Source organism: Bidens hawaiensis, unplaced genomic scaffold (genome assembly GCF_021521415.1).
Source record: "Bidens hawaiensis isolate Kalapana, Puna unplaced genomic scaffold, B.hawaiensis_p1.1 tig00011819_1, whole genome shotgun sequence".
NCBI classification, from domain to species: Eukaryota; Viridiplantae; Streptophyta; class Magnoliopsida; order Asterales; family Asteraceae; genus Bidens; species Bidens hawaiensis.
The window spans coordinates 150,768-167,091 of NW_027491940.1; the positions used below are offsets into that span (position 1 = coordinate 150,768).

The 16,324-nt window shown below is 34.8% G+C and overlaps 2 protein-coding genes across 2 annotated transcripts; one reads left to right on the plus strand and one right to left on the minus strand.

Annotated features, from left to right (window-relative positions):
• Nucleotides 1–6,959: 6,959 nt before the first annotated feature.
• Nucleotides 6,960–9,702, plus strand: LOC143539153 (myb family transcription factor PHL8-like). The gene is made up of 6 exons (XM_077032554.1): nucleotides 6,960–7,029; nucleotides 7,128–7,204; nucleotides 7,266–7,323; nucleotides 7,865–7,937; nucleotides 8,036–8,105; nucleotides 9,134–9,702. The coding sequence occupies exons 2-6, from the start codon at nucleotides 7,148–7,150 to the stop codon at nucleotides 9,407–9,409; spliced, it is 534 nt and encodes a 177-aa protein (XP_076888669.1). The 5' UTR covers nucleotides 6,960–7,029; nucleotides 7,128–7,147; the 3' UTR covers nucleotides 9,410–9,702.
• A 245-nt stretch (nucleotides 9,703–9,947) lies between these two features.
• Nucleotides 9,948–14,594, minus strand: LOC143539172 (uncharacterized). Its single transcript, XM_077032569.1, has 13 exons — nucleotides 14,435–14,594; nucleotides 13,373–13,579; nucleotides 12,607–12,736; nucleotides 12,408–12,510; nucleotides 12,212–12,335; nucleotides 12,035–12,100; nucleotides 11,835–11,873; nucleotides 11,647–11,727; nucleotides 11,479–11,526; nucleotides 11,334–11,384; nucleotides 11,099–11,167; nucleotides 10,801–11,013; nucleotides 9,948–10,708 (listed from the first exon to the last, which is right to left on the minus strand). Exons 2-13 carry the CDS (start codon nucleotides 13,523–13,525, stop codon nucleotides 10,397–10,399), a joined length of 1,389 nt encoding a protein of 462 aa, XP_076888684.1. The 5' UTR covers nucleotides 13,526–13,579; nucleotides 14,435–14,594; the 3' UTR covers nucleotides 9,948–10,396.
• Between the last annotated feature and the right edge of the window lie 1,730 nt (nucleotides 14,595–16,324).

Genomic DNA, 16,324 nt, shown 5'->3' on the forward strand with positions numbered 1-16,324 from the left:
TTAATAACCCGTTTGGCATTGCACCAAGTTTTACAGAAGGTCACTAAACGTTCTTTAATCATTCCATTCCAAAACCAAGTCCTAAAGGCTAAAACTATCATGCCTTGCCACCTTAAATACCCAAAAGAATGCCTTTTGATAAATCAAAGAGAGTGCAACACAAATGATTGAACCAGAAATTACGTACCAGCACAGGTGCCAAAGAAAAACAAGTAACATATATTACTTCAAAGATAACAAAGCACTATGGATACTTCATATGTCCATATATAAGCTAATTATAACATATTTGAACTAGTTCCACCCTCATTTGTCTCTCCGATGACCTCTGAACAATCTTCCAGTCACGTAAAGCTCACCTAAAATATCAAAACAGGAATGTAACAACGCAAAGAAAAACCCTAGAATGTAGATGATTTGACTCTTAAAACTAGTAACCATACTTCCAAGATTGACTAGTCTAAATTGAGTTTGTCATATATTGTGTTTTGATCCATTTGGGAGTTTGTAAACATAGAAGAAGAGTAATTAAACAACACGAACGTAAAGACTATGTATGGTGTTTTTATCATATATTTCTTTAACACACACATGACTTGGGTACAACTAGAGGTGTACAAAATCGGTTTTTTAACAAACCGAACCGGTTTGATTTTGCACATTCCAAACCGGTTTGGGTCAAACTGGTTCGGTTTAGAAACCGGTTTAAGCATAGAACTAGCCAAGCCTGATCCAGACCGGATTGGGTCGGTTTTAAACTGGTTTTATTGAAAAATACCCAAACAGCTATACGAATCGGCGGTTTTCAATTTGAGAACCAGCTTGAGAAATGAACCGGTTTGGTCTCTAGTTAACCGGTTCCGAACCCGTTTTTTTGACACCTCTAGGTACAACCAGACCAATAAGAGGATGGATTTTGGCCCAATGTCTCAATATTTGCATAATTTGGCCCAACAAATGTTCATATTAATGTCCATTTGATTAATGAATATTATTTAGCTCAATCACAATTCACAATCACCACATATATACATCCTATACATATATACCAAGACATAATAATTTTAACACCATATTTCGTTAGCACCTTGGTAGGAGGCTAGTAAGCAATTCAAAGAAAAATATGGTACCGTTACAATAATGAAAGTTAAATGGATCCACAGTCAGCGATCAGTGATTACATCGTTATTGATAGTTTTATATGTCCTCGGTTATAATTTCCGCTAGATTGTTTTATAATGTTTTGGACATTTATCGTTCTCGATATTTTGAAGTTCATATATATGAATAGGGTCATGTTATGTTAAAAAAATGTCTCTATTTTGCCTTAAAGAAAGTGTAGGAATCCATCAAGTATTTCACATGCCCTAAAGTGTAAGAGTAAATGTGATGAAAAAATATTCAGATAAAAATAAAACACCATGTTGTGTGTACTAAAACATCATTTGGAAAAAAAATTAAACGAAATAAAACACCATCTGAAAATCGCCTCCAGTTCTATATTAGAACGATATTACACTCAAATTAATGTTAAACATTTCTTGTTTTCTATTATTTTTTATTTTCATATCAACGTATGAAAAAGTTTTTAACGTTAAAAGAAATACAGAACTTAGCAAACCTAAACAAGGGTAGGATATTTTAGTATTACCCTCTAGTCATTTCTATTCAATATTTTCCCGACATGACGCTTCTACTTTTATCATACATAAACCTACATGAACATATAGATATTTGTATTATATGTTCATATAATCATAGTTTTTAGTTCTCAACAAGTAATTTGTAATCTATATATTTGTAATCAAGATACAACTTCTTCGCACATCGACATCCAACAATCTTATTAAACTTTTAACCGTTTCATACATTCGAGTCAATCAAGAAACCATCTGATGATGCATGCATCGAATGACACTTTGAGTGAAATTCAAGACATCTTTATGCGCTCTCTTTCGGTATACATCATTTCATAATCGCCCATGAATGTCGAAACATGTGAAAGCTTTCAATAACAAAAGTGTACAAAGTGACCCGGACCCAAGTTAAATCATTAACGAATATATCTTTAAAATGATTTGTTTGACACCATCATCCAACATGTTGAAAAGATGTGCACCTCATTTAGATTCTTGTTTAACATCTAGTGACATTTTCTACAAGCTTTTGCAGTAGTACTTCATATTATTAAATATATAGCATCCATGTTTTCTATACATTTAGTTGCAACAGTACAAAAAATAAGCAAAACTATCGAATGTTGCGACCGACGAAAAGGGTCGCAACATAACAACATAATTATATTGTCGTCAAGATAGTAAGTGAAACAAAAACGGTCACAAAATTATAGTATTGGGTATGTTTGGTTGGAAGTAATGGAATGAAGAGGGAATGGAATGAGAGAAGGAATGGAATGAACAAGTGTATTAAATGAATCATTACCATTAGTTTGTCTTGTTTGGTTAACCTGTGGAAATGAAATAAATAACTACTTTATATTGTTTGGTATTCAAAAAAAATTGTATGAATGAAATAGAAATAATAAAAACATTCATATCTCAAAATGTATTTATTTTTTTACAAAAAAAAAAAGAAATGAACTGGCGACGATGGTGGTAGCTCCGGCGAGGAAAATGGTGGTGGTAGCTCCGGCGACGAAAATGGCGGTGGGAAGGCGGTGGTAGCATTGGTAGTGATGGCGATGTAGGGTGGCGACGACGGAAGTGGTGGACAGGCAACGATAGTGGTGGCGGCAGTTATGGTTAGGTGGCGGTGGTAGCGCTGGTGGTAAGGTGGCAGAGGTGTGGCGACGGCGGCGATGGTAGTGGTGGTGGTGGTGGTGGTGGTGTTGAGAACGTAGGGTAAGGGGAGAATGAAATGAAAAATAAGAAGGGTGGTGAGAAGTAATGATTTTGATGGAATGAGATTCCATATGTAATGGATGATTCCATTCTATTGAGCAACCAAACACCACTTTCTTCATTCTCATGTAATGAATCATTCTATTCCTTCTGCCATTCCTACATATCAACGGCTACATAAACAAATTGACTGCAAAATTACATACATTGTCGCAAAAAGGGGACATTACCATTTTGATACCAAAATATATTCAACTGAAATTTTGGTTGTTTAGTTGATACTTAATTCGTAGGATTTAAATCGTAAACGAGTTACAAACGAGCTACCACAAGTTGTAATAAATAGATTGTACAAGACGCAAGCGAGTAAACAATTCACCTTTTTAACTAAACAGACTAATCTAAATACGACTCGTTTAATTAATCGAGTTTATCCTTTTCTTTTATTAAAATAATATAAATAGTTATTGATAGCTTAAAACCAACAACTTTGTCCTAAATCCATTGTTGGATTCTTTAATTCCTTTAACCCAACAAACAACAAATAGAATCTGCCAATCCCACCACCAAAATTAAGTAACTCATCACTTTCAATCCCTAAATGTAATACCCATCAAAACTCACCATCCCAATAATGAAAATCCTCTTTTTTAGGCATGTAACGTTTGCTAAATTGTTTAGCGGGAACTTCATTTATTTAATTAACAAAAGAACATGAATAAAAAATTTGTGTTCGTGTAATTAAACAACCGAACATAGACACATGTTTTGTTGTTCATTTATGTTCATGAACGTTTGTTTATGTTTGTTTATTTATGTCCGTTTATTTGTGTTCGTTTGCATATTAATAGAAAATAATTAAATATTATCTTGAAGAGTCATCTAGTTAATGTTTTTATATTTGTTCATTTATGGTCATTTAAGTATGTTCGTTTATGTTTGTTTATGTTCATTTATATTTGTTTTAGGGGTGTTCTTCGGGTTCGTTTTTCGAGTTTCGGGTTTTTCGGGCCGGGTTCCAAAGTTTTTAATCTTGACCCGAAACCCAACCCAAATCTCTCATAGGTTTTTCGGGTTCGGGTTTTCTCAGATTGGGTTAATCGGGTTTCGAGTATCCTAGAAAAAATACACAAAACCAAGTTTTTTTTTAAAAACTGCAATGATAAAATTCAAACAACATATTCTTCTTTGTTTATAACACAAATAATCAAATAATAAACTAACCTAACTTGATAAAACAATTCAAAAGAAGACTAAAATTAACTCGAATCATAATCGTATTCAATCGGACGTGATTTGGTTGTTTGATTACGGTTTGCTATTAGTAATAATCGGAAACCATAAATTAAATAAGAAATCGATCCATAATAGTTAGAATGACTATAGTCGATTACGGATTCTGATAATTTTAAAGGCTAAGACATTACCTATTATACATAAAAATATATTTAATTTCAAAACTAAACGTTTATTCGGGTTTTTGGGTTGGCCCAAATCTTATAAATCAAACCCAAGAACCAACCCGAATTACTTTGGTTCGGGTTCGGATTAGTCTTTTCTCGGGTTCGGGTTCTTCGAGTCGGGTTAGTTCGGGTTTGGGTTTTTTCGGGTTGGGTTTCGGGTAAAAGTGACAGCCCTAATTTGTTTATATATGTTTATTTTTTTCAGCATTGTTCATTTATATTCGTGAACCGTTCGTTTAGAAGTTAAACAAACGAATATGAACATTTTCATTTTTAAATGAACGAACACAAACACAAAATATGTGTTCGATTAAGTGTTCGTGCTTATTCGGTTCGTTTACATGCATACTCTTTTTCATTCAGTGTGTCAGTTGAATGCATAACTTTTAGATGAAAACTTAAATGTTGATTTCTTAATATTAGTGTACATCATCATTGGGCGTCCACCACTAAATTATCAATTATGTGTCCCAACTCTTACCACTATCGGGGGTACGCGTAATTTACTTTATGACATGTGATTCATGTAACTAGTGTCGGGTAGTAAACCCTCTTGGGTCGTGATTGTGGTTTGGAATGCCCATTAGATGTTTGATGAAAGCCCGAGGATTATTATGGGTTATAATAAATAAGTTTTTGACAGATATTGAATGTTGATTTGTGAAAATGGGGTCACAAAATTGAAGTATTATGCTATTATTATATGTTAAATAAGACCAAAAAGACGAAATGAAAAGAAAAATTCAAGATTTTAATCAAGGAGATAACGACGTGGAAAACAAGACATGTAATAAGTTTTCTTGGGTCGTGATTGTGGAGTGTGGACTCGAGTGTACAATGGAACTCCCTACCAGTGTTCGGTGAAAGTCTAGTGAGAACAATGGGTTAGAATTCTTAAGTTTTGGACAAATATTGAATGTTGATTTGTGAAAATGGGGTCACTAGTATCGGGTAATAAGCGTTCTTGGGTAGTGATTGTGGACTCGAGTGTACCAATGGAATTTTGGATGAGTAGCGATGAAATCTTGGGTCGTGATTATGGTACGGGTACCATACTCGCTTTAGTATCACTTTATTCTTTTTTTTAATAAAAAATCTCCACTAAACTTGGTATCGGTACCAGTACGGTAACGACAATAAATTATCTACAATACCAAAAACGTAATAACACAACCAAAACATTATACCAAATCTAAAAATGAAACAAATAAACCATAATATAAAATCTATTTATAATCAATCGAAACTAGAGATGAGATTTTTCTATCAATCGATGGGAAGATTGAAACATGGGCGTAGCTTTAGTTGGGGCAGGGGTGGCACAAGCCCACTAAGTTTTTTCGCTCAGTAGTGTAAAGTTATCATTTTTCGGCTGAAATTTTTTGCACATAATGTAAATTTACCCGTTTTCAACCGAAAATTTGAGCTCGCCCCCTCGGGTTTTTGCCCGAAAATTTTTATACATAGTGTAAATTTACCCGTTTTCGATCGAATTTTGAGCCCGGCCTCCTTTTTGTCGCTCGGCAGTGTAAATTTATCATTTTTTAACCGAAAATTTTTATACATGGTATAAATTCACCCGCTTCCGACTTAAATTTGAGCCCACCCCCTCTAGTCTATGAATTCTTTTACGCATATTGAGCCCGGCCCGCTCGACGTGTATGTCCAAACTTCACCACTGGATTGAAGAATATAAGACAACTTAGGTTTTGAAAAGCGCGCTTGAAACATTGAAGGAGGAATGTTGGTTTAGTTAATATGGTGTGTAATGGGAAACATGAAGATAAAAACAAATCAAGCACTTTTTTCTCTGCTTTTGAGACCCAAATAGAAGTGTGTTTTGCTTTCTTTGTTTTTGTACCATCATCAAAGATTCTCTTCATGCCATTCAAGTCAAAGTTAAATCAATAATAATTATAAAATACTTTTTTCTTTTTTGTTTTTGTTGTGACTATGAAATGTGAGTTGAGAGAAAGGTAGTTACACAGCTCGTAAGAGCATATGTTCCTCACTTCTCACAGCCCCACTTCATGTTTCCTTACATGGAGTGATAATTGTGCGTGATGCAGTTCGGTACGGTTTTAGGTAAAATCAAAGCGAAAACAAAAACTTGGTTTTTGATTTTTTGAACCCGTTCGGTTCCGGTTTTTTAGTTTTTGTTTTCATTTTGGTTCAGTTTCGTTTTTTCGGTTTTTGCCATTTGAGCTTGAAAATTTAGGCTGAAAATAGTGAATTTAGGTACAGACAATATTGTTAACTAATAGACTATCATATATTTAACCAAAAATATTTGAGTTACATATTTTTTAAATTTCTTATAAATTAATTAAAATTAAAAATAAAAAATTAAACTTAGGAATTCGTAGTTCGGTTTTAAAAAAAATAACTAATATTCGGTTCGGCCTTTTCGGTTTCGGATCGGTTTTTTGTTTCTTGCACACCCCTAGTAACAACATAACACCCCCCCCCCCTCAAAAAAAAAAAAAAAAAAATTATGAAGACTAATCATGAGCTGCCACATGTTTCAGACATAAATCTTGATTTAAACAGAATCAGACCAAATTACACATACACATTTATATTCTTTATCTCTATCAGAAACTAAGAACTGGATGATCAGAATATTCAAAAACCGAGACTCAAATGGACACCCGACCTTCATAAACGGTTCGTGGACGCAGTTACTCAGCTTGGAGGCCCAGAGAGTCAGTATTTTTTTATAAAGTTTGAATCTTTTTTAAAAATCTTGAATTTTTTTTTACAAAATCTTGAATCTTTTGTTCGTTTATGGTATTATGATCAGAAGCAACACCAAAACCTTTGATGAAGGTGATGAACATTAATGGGCTTACTTTGTACCACCTAAAGAGTCATTTACAGGTAACTTGCAGCCTTAATTTGTTTGCTTATTATTAATATTTTTTTTAATGTATTGATAAAGAAATATAGGCTGGGAAAGATTCAACAGTCACCAGCTTGCAGTGGAAATATGCAAGAAAGTGAGTAAATAACTGAATATCAGAATATGCATTAATCATTATTATTATTATTACAGTGAACTGCGGTTTTCATCCCTGTGTTTTGTCCAAATATGCGGTTTTAGTCCAATAGTTTTAAATTTGCGATTTTAGTCCCGGTGGTTTCATTTCACCTGCAATTAAACACGAATTCATTAACTCCGTTAAGTGTGGTCGTTAAACCCATCAGCATTTTTGTTATTTTTGTCCTCAAATAAACCTCAACCGTAAATCGCAAGCCCCCCTCACGTGAGGGGCTGAGGTGTATTTGGGGAAAAAAAGGACAAAACTGCCCCTCACGTGAAGGGTACGCTGATGGGTTTAACGACCACACTTAACGGAGTTGATGAATTCGGGTTTAATTGCAGGTGAAATGAAACCACAGGGACTAAAATCGCAAATTTGAAACTATTGGACTAACCGCATATTTGAGCAAACCACGGGGACGAAAACCGCAGTTTACTCTTATTATTATTTATCTTTTTGGTGACAGATTTTATTAAGTTTATGATTTTTGTTGCAGAGGCTGCAGATGATCATAGTAGTGATGTCACTAGTATCGATCATAACGATGAAACTCCAAACCAGATTAACGAGTAATGTATCTATATATATTGCATATTACCTTTAAAGTTTATATCTTTTTTGATATAAAATTTAAAAGACTGACTAATTGTAATGTTTATTGTATCAGAGGCTTAAAGATTGCTCAAGCTTTACATATGCAAATGGAAGTACAAAGGAAACTTCATGAACAAATAGAGGTAAAATAATGAATGAAAAAATCAACCTTAACCCGCACACTGTTAGATTTAATGTAACCTTAACACGACCCGTTTAACCCATTTATCTAAACGTGCCAAATGGGTTTGCGGATGATAAGCCAAGTTGTAAACTTGTTAATCGAGTTAGTGGGTTGTAAAATGGATTAAATGATTGGTTGGTTAGCGGATGATAACCAAGTTGTAAACGTGTTAACTGAGTTGGCGGGGTTTTAAAAAATGGGTTAAAAAGGTCATTATCGGTCGAGTTGTATTACTAAATGGGTTGTTGGGTCGACCTGTTTTAACTAAACGGTTTAAAACAGGTCAACTGAACACGACCCGTCTTTTAAACAGGTCAGACAAGCCGACCCAAAACCTGATTATTTTCGTGTTGTATTCTTGGTTTAAAAAAGCGCGCCTAAGGCGAGCCGAGGCGAGAGGCGACCTAAGGCGAGGGCCTCTTCGCTTTAGGCTAGTCAAGGCGAGCCTGAGGCGAGATTTTTAGGCAAAAAGTGACCTACGGCGAAGTTGAGGCGCTCGCCTTTTGTACACAAGTGGTTTTTAAGCTTCTAAATGTTGTACAATATGCTTTTTAGGTTGTATGTATAGGTAGTTTATATATTAAGTCATATATAATGGTTAAATATAGCTACATTATGGGTTGGGATGCTAAAAACCCATGATATATACATATATAAAAATTATATAAGTGTGTTCGCCTCGTGTATAAATAGCTCTCGCTTTTGCGTCTGGTGCTTCATGCTTTTGTTTTAAACCCTGTCGCTTTTCTTCGCCTCCCGCTTTTTAAAACCAACTTGTGTTTTATTGCCACTCCTACTCCTGAACAAGTTGTTGTTTACCTGATCCCACTGGTTAGCAGGGTGTTGGCGGATCCCGTGAGTTTTATAGTAGCGGGTTGTCACACTCACCGAAAAAAAACTATGCATGTATCATATCGTAGTGTAAACAAAGCAAAAAAGTTTAAAAAATCTTGGATACCCCACTGACTGAACGCATGGATTTTGCAGGTACAAAGACGTTTACAGTTAAGAATTGAGGCTCAAGGAAGGTATTTACACTCTGTTTTAAAAAAAGCACAAGAAACACTTGCAGGGTATGATTCATCTGGTATACAAGTGGAAGTGGCAAAATCCGAGTTGTCACAACTAGTTTCGATGGTGGATAACGGGTGCCCGACTTCTTTAAAACATAATCTTGAAGAAAACCCGAAACCAAAATCATCGTTAGAAAGTTCGTTAACATCATCAGAGAGTTCAGAAAGTGAGAAAGAAGTGAAAAGATAATCTTGTTTTGTCATCAAAGGAGTTTGATTTGAATAATCAATTTGTGAAAGACTTTGACTTTGAGTCAAAGTCAAACATATTGGATTTGAACTCTAAGTTAGGTTAAGAGTTTGATGGACCATTATAATGTGTATATATATATATGGTAGTTGTATCCTGTTTTCTAAAAGTTGTATAAGTTGAATATGGCAAAAACTCTTACTATTATAGTGATGCGTAAATAATGCTAAATTGTTACGGTCGAATTAAACATAGACGCAGTGGCGAAGCTTGGACATATACGTCTAAGGGGGCGGCCTCAGTATGTATAAAAAAATTCATAAACTAGAGGGGGGTGGGCTCAAAATTTCGGTCGGAAACGGGTAAATTTACACTATGTTTAAAAATTTTCGGCTGAAAAGGATAAATTTACATTACCGAGCGAAAAAAACAGAGGGTCCGGGCTCAAAATTTCGTCGAAAACGAGTAAATTTACAATATGTATAAAAATTTTCATTCGAAAAAGGATCAACTTACACTACCGAGCGAAAAACGGAGGGAGTCAGGCTCAATTTCGATCGGAAACATACGAGGTGGGACTCCTTGCAATGTGCCTACGGTTAAATGTTAATACAATCTTACCCATTTCTAATAAACGAATAGACTTATGTGATCCGAGTCATTATAATTTGTTAAAAGTGTAACAAATTAAGAACAGACCTGTCGAATAAAGTAAAAGACATCAAAGTCTTTACCGACACTTAGAATATGGCCAAATGCGACAACAATTCGATACTGTTGAGTCATTGACTACTAAAAATACAACTCCAAAAATCGACTCGCTTGCATCCTAAATAATCGTTCCTAACATTAGAAACAAAGTGTATATACACGCATCATATTACCCGTCACAAGAATACCATAAACAACCCATCGAGAGTTGTAAAGCCGTTGCTAGTGTGGCGGTGATGATGGTTGTATCATGCTCATTCCTATCTAATAAACCACCTAGTGGCGGTAATGGTGGTTGTACGGTGCGGCGGTAGGGATAAGAGAACCGTTATGTGACGGCAGCGGCAGTTGTGGTTTAGGTGGTAAATATAGAGAATCGCCTGAATCAATTGGTGTGTGCAGAAACGGATTCCATCGATCAAATATTATTCTCCCGCCTCTACCGATCCGACCACGAGAACCAAACGAGCGTGATGGCACGCCATTTTGTTCAGAGTTAGCGTTAGCTACTGGCGGTACAATACCTGCAGCCGCCAGCTTGGCAGGATCCAGAGGCTTTGTGAAAAGTAACACTGGTTCATTTGGATCCTGCATAAGATTTGTGACCCGTTTGAGATTAAAAACATGACCGAATCAACCCGTTTGTAAGTAAACGGGTCGTGGTTGTAAAATACTTTTACCAATTTATTAAGCCAGGTGGATGGGACAGGTGGACGTCTAAACTCTCGTCTCATTACAGCTCTTGAATCCAACAAAGCATGATTTTGTACAGGTGGACGGTTGTGTTGAATATCGTCCGATTCCATAAATTCGTCCTCGCTGGAAGCCAGCTTGGACAGAAAAGATGGGAGTCCAGGTAGGCCTAAGCTGTCTTCTAGAAGCTCTGTTTCGTTCTGAAATCCAAAATACGATTAAAATTTAGAAAAATTTTGAAAAATATATTAAAAAAAATAATGAAAGTGAGTTACTGCTAATTACCTTGTATTTTAATTGGATCCTTTGAAGTGTGACTTCACTGTCAATAACTTCTCTCTTTTTCTCTTCTCTCTGTACCACGGGTTAGATAACGGGTCAAAAAGAGTAACTTTTTATTCTCGCTTTGTAAGTTAATAAATATCTAGCGTGTTGAATATGATTACAAAATATATTACTACAATCTATTGTAAACAAAATAAAAATATAAGATAGATACTGAGTGAGATATGAGTGATACCTTAATTAGAGCCTCGAGCAAGCTTTTTGCTTGCTCAAGATTGCGTCTGACCTAAAATTTGCAGATTAAAAACATAATAAGAACTGTGTTTAAAACAGATATTATAAATAACATACACATTATGAAAATGGACTGCAATGCTTACTTGACGAAGCTTTTCAAACGACTGCACATTGTTTTCCCTTCGTTGCATCTGAAAATATAAATAAAAGGTTGGATGGGAAAAGAGAATCGTAGTATTAAGGTAAAATACAAAAAGGCCCGATTCCAAATTATCACAAAACGGATATATAAAAAAAGATTGGGAACCTACTCTTCTGGTGTGAAGTCTGTGAGCTTTTTCCCTTGGTCTAAACACGTTGTACGGATTGGTATCGTTAATGGGTGGAGGAGGCTATAATACAAGTTATCAAAATGAAAGTTAGAAACATAAATATAATATACCAGCAGAAATGAAACCTAATTATCTGATAATTTCTGTAACCATGAGTAGATGGTAACCTGCAAACGCCGCAAAACAGGTTTTTGCCATCTTTCCCGCTGACAAGAAAAAAATGTCAAAAAAATATGCATTATTAACTATATATTAAGATAACTGAAAATGGGAAACTCAAGGTTATTTCAAGCTCAAGAATAACACTCTTTCCTAACCATTATGTTTTGATCACAACAACGAAATAAAACATTTTTCAAAATCTTACCTTTTCTTTCCAGTAATTGTAGATGGACTGAAAAACTCCATATTTAATGGATAGTGCTTGAAGGGCCTATAAAATAATGTAATCAACAATATACGTATAAATGCATCAACAGGAGCATAATGCGACAATCTATAATTAAAAAATAAAAAAAACAAAGTAACTTCAAATAATATTTACCTCAACAGCAGCATCAAATGTCAATAGTACAGGAATAGGTGCTCCAAATGTAGGAGTAATAACTCCTGCTTTTTCTCTAGCCTTATGATCTAATACCTCCAATTTAAATATAATAGTCTCAAGCCTGTGAAAAAAAAAATATTCTGTGAAAAAAAAAAAACTGATATATAACCAACCTTAATCTTAAAGAACTTACTTTTCAGCAGAAAGAAGCTTTACTTCCTTGTTGAACTGTTCAAGCCAATCTTCATCCTCATTATCAAGATCATACTCGACAAACTCTCCAATCTCAGCACGCACTGCAATATCATAACAGATCATCATCGATGAATATTATGATTATCATTAATAAAGTTGCACAATCTAGAATTCACAGATGTAAAGCGTTTACAGACCTCCCCGTGCGCGTAAATAAGACGTCGGTTGATTAAAAGTAGGAGAGTAATCTCTCTCATATGTATCCACAATCAGATATTCAGGAGTAGGTATTTCAGAAGCTGTTTTCTTGCTAGCTACATGTTGTACCTAAATACAGATCCAAAATAATAAGAAATGAATATCCAAAACTAGGGGTGTAAACGAACAGAAGTTCGACAAATTGTTTGGAAGGAAGTTCGTTTATGTTCGTTTGTTTAATAAATAAACGAACATGAACAAGGAATCTCGTTCTATTAACTATGAATGAACGCATACAGAGGTAATGTATGTTCAATTGCGTTAGAGAACATTTAATAACGTGTTCGTTTACGTCCGTTTATGTTCGTTAATGTTTGTTTGTTTGTTTATGTTTCTTCATTAAAGGTTTTTATATAAACAAATGAACATGAATGTTAAAAGAAGATCAACACAAACTTGGTAGCCTGACCAAACCGTTAACACTGACCATTCTCAATCAGTCAAATCAAATAGAACATTGTTTGTGTTCACTTGTATTTGTTCACTTGTGTTCGTGAACCGTCCATGGACAAGTTCATTTCCTTAACAAACGAGCACGAATAAGAAATTCCGTTCGGTAAGGTGTTCGTGAACCGTTCGCTTGTCCGAAAAAGCTTAAGGAACAAGCATAAACAAAGTCTTGTTCGTTCGGTTAGTTTACAGCCCTATCCAAAATACAAAACCAACAACAAATCGATCAATTGAATGTCAAATTGTTAACCAAACCTGTGTATCATTATCAGTTTCTGCAACAAGCCGAAGCATCTGTGTTCTAGTAGCAGTTGGAGTATCATCATCTTCAAAATCCTTTATAGATTTCAAAATCGGTAGCTTCTTATGTATATCTAATGGGCGCGGTCTAAACGACGGTCTACTCATATCAGCAGATCATCAGCAAATCAACAGCAACAGTCTTCTTCAACAGTTTATCCTCTGGTATCATCATGCATCAAATATCAAATCAATGAGGTGAATTGCATCAAAATGATTTAGAAATTAAAAAATTAGCAAAACATATACTGGTGATATCATCATACATCACATTAAGGAAGTGAAATATATCGAAATGAAGAAACTAGCAAGTGTATAATAATCTACGCAGTTAACATCGGCAATATATCGGCGATATATTGGCTATCAGTCCCAAAGCAAAATATCGATCAGAATATCGGTACCGATATTATGGTGATATTGACCAATATTTAACCGACATTTGACACTTTTGAGTTTTGACTTTTCATATTACTATTAATATTTTGTTTACGTTTTATACATGTATATACATAAATTCTGCATGACAATATAATTACCGATATCTCAAATATCACCGATATTCGATTTTCACGGCATTAACTGCATAGACAATAATTAAAGTTGAACAATGTACATACCGGTGAAATGCATCGAAACGATTTAACAATCAAGAAACTAGCCCTAATTTTTAACAAATCACTAATTTAGCCCTAAATCAAGTACAATAATTGAATTAGAACAATATATATCATCACAAAACAAATTAATCAAATGAATTGCATCAAAATGATCTAAAAATTAGAAAACTAGCAAAACTTAAAGTTCAATTTTGCCTTAATTTTTAACAAGTGTATAATAATCAAATTAAAACGATGTATATACCAGTTATATAATCATAAATCGAATTAATGAACTGAATTGCATCAACTGGATTTACAAATTAAGAAATTAGTAAAAGTTAGGGTTTCGTTTTGCCCTAATTTATAAAAATTGACAAATTAGGCAATAATAATAATAATAATAATATGTATATACCGGAAGAGTGTGATTCCGGTGAGTAGAGTGTCGTAAGCCGGTGGTTTGAATTGGTTAAATGGTGGAACGACGTCGTGGTGGTGGTGTTTTGGTTTAGTTTCTGTAATAAGTGAGATTGAAGGGTTGACCCGAATTGAGTGGAATCGGGTCGGGGTTTTATTATTATTATTATTATTATTAGTAGCGAGTTTGGGTGGGCCCGGATCCGAATATTATTGCGACTTGGGAGAAAAAAAAAGTTAATGATAAAATGGAAGTATGGAACATGTTTATTATATGTTGGTTACAATTCATGTAACATGGTCTGTGCAAACGAGGCGAGTCGAGATCGAGCTTGATAAGGTTCGAGTTTAACTTGTTTAATTTATAAGGAGCTCGAGTTTGGCTCATTAGTAGATTTTCAAGCTCGAGTTTGACTTAGGCTTGGTCGTTTACTATTTATTGATTAATTTTTATATATTTTTGGAGCTTGGTCGTTGGGTAGCTGGGTGAACTAAGCTTTTCAAGGGGTCTCTTGTTATGGTGAGGATTAGGTACTCGGGGTTAAATCAGGTTGAGGTTTGGTAACATTGGGGCTAGTATTTATGTTGGTCTGGGTAGGTTGATCAGTGTATGTAGTGTTGGAATTGTTAGTATAGTTCGGGTGAATAGGGCGTAGCTGGTCATTGGTGGTATGTTTTAGGTTGTTAAGCGGGAAATGTTATGAGGATTTATGCATGGGGTTGATCTCATAATCCAATATCTCTACATGATTTGGTATTTGATCACTAGCCAAACTATTTTCAACTTGGACTCTTATGAAAGTTGTTCTCTATATCTTGCAATTCAACATGATAAGTTTGCTAGATAACATGGGGTTTGGTTTAGGATACATACCCTAGTACCTTCATGATTAATGTCCTCTAGTTCTTCTTAAGTAAAACCAATGACTCTATCCTAATTTTCTATGTTAAAGTTGGATGGGAACTCAATGGAAATTGGAGTGGGATGTTTACCTACTTGAGGATGATGATTATTAGGGTAGCCTTCCATAGTTTCATCTTGAATGGTGAAGTCAAAGGCATAAACGAAGCTCAAAAGGCACAAAGATAGCTTAAAATGCAAAAAAAAAAATATATAACCCAAAATGCACAAATGTATCTTAAAAGACACAAAGGTAGCCCAAAAGGCATAAATGGAGCCCAAAAGACACAAATGAACGAAAAGACATAAGATAACCCAAAAGGCACAACGGTAGGCTAAAATGCACAAATGTAGTTCAAATGCATAAACAGAGCCTAAAAGGCATAAATAGAGCTCAAAATACACAAAGGTAGCACAAAAACACAGAAAAGGTTGCTCAAAAGGCATAAATGGACGAAAATGCACAAATGTATCTTAAAAGACACAAAGGTAGCCCAAAAGGCATAAATAGAGCCCAAAATGCACAAATGAACGAAAAGACATGAGATAACCCAAAAGGCACAACGGCAGGCTAAAATGCACAAATGTAGTTTAAATGCATAAACAGAGCCCCAAAGGCATAAATAGAGCTCAAAATACATAAAGGTAGCCAAAAACACAATGGTTGCTCAAAAGGCATAAATGGACGAAAATGCATAAATAGAGCTCGAATAGCTTCAATGGGGGCCCAAACAATGTTTTAATTTGGATGTTTGAATTTCCAATCAACAAAAATCAAACAATTTGAATCACCCTTTCGTGATAAGTTTTACATCAGTCGACTAGTATCATTCTTCCGATCAAAGCCCCTAAAACATAGGTTTGAAATTCGAAAAACACTTAACAACGTTAAAATTTTCTAACAGAGGTTCATTGAGAGCAAAATAGTCGAAAGGTTGAATCGTTGGAAAAACTATTTAAATGTGTGATTATTATCGGCCAATACAT

What these genes read in the sequence shown, in the direction of transcription:
- LOC143539153 (XM_077032554.1), top strand. Translation starts at nt 7,148, where the DNA reads ATGAAGGTGATGAACATTAATGGGCTTACTTTGTACCACCTAAAGAGT. An exon ending in CAGTGGAAATATGCAAGAAA is followed by an intron (nt 7,324 to 7,864) that starts GTGAGTAAATAA and finishes TTTTTGTTGCAG; the next exon opens with AGGCTGCAGATGATCATAGT. An exon ending in ACTCCAAACCAGATTAACGA is followed by an intron (nt 7,938 to 8,035) that starts GTAATGTATCTA and finishes TTATTGTATCAG; the next exon opens with AGGCTTAAAGATTGCTCAAG.
- LOC143539172 (XM_077032569.1), bottom strand. Translation starts at nt 13,525, where the DNA reads ATGAGTAGACCGTCGTTTAGACCGCGCCCATTAGATATACATAAGAAG. An exon ending in AAACTGATAATGATACACAG is followed by an intron (nt 12,737 to 13,372) that starts GTTTGGTTAACA and finishes ATCTGTATTTAG; the next exon opens with GTACAACATGTAGCTAGCAA. An exon ending in AAGCTTCTTTCTGCTGAAAA is followed by an intron (nt 12,336 to 12,407) that starts GTAAGTTCTTTA and finishes TTTTTTTCACAG; the next exon opens with GCTTGAGACTATTATATTTA.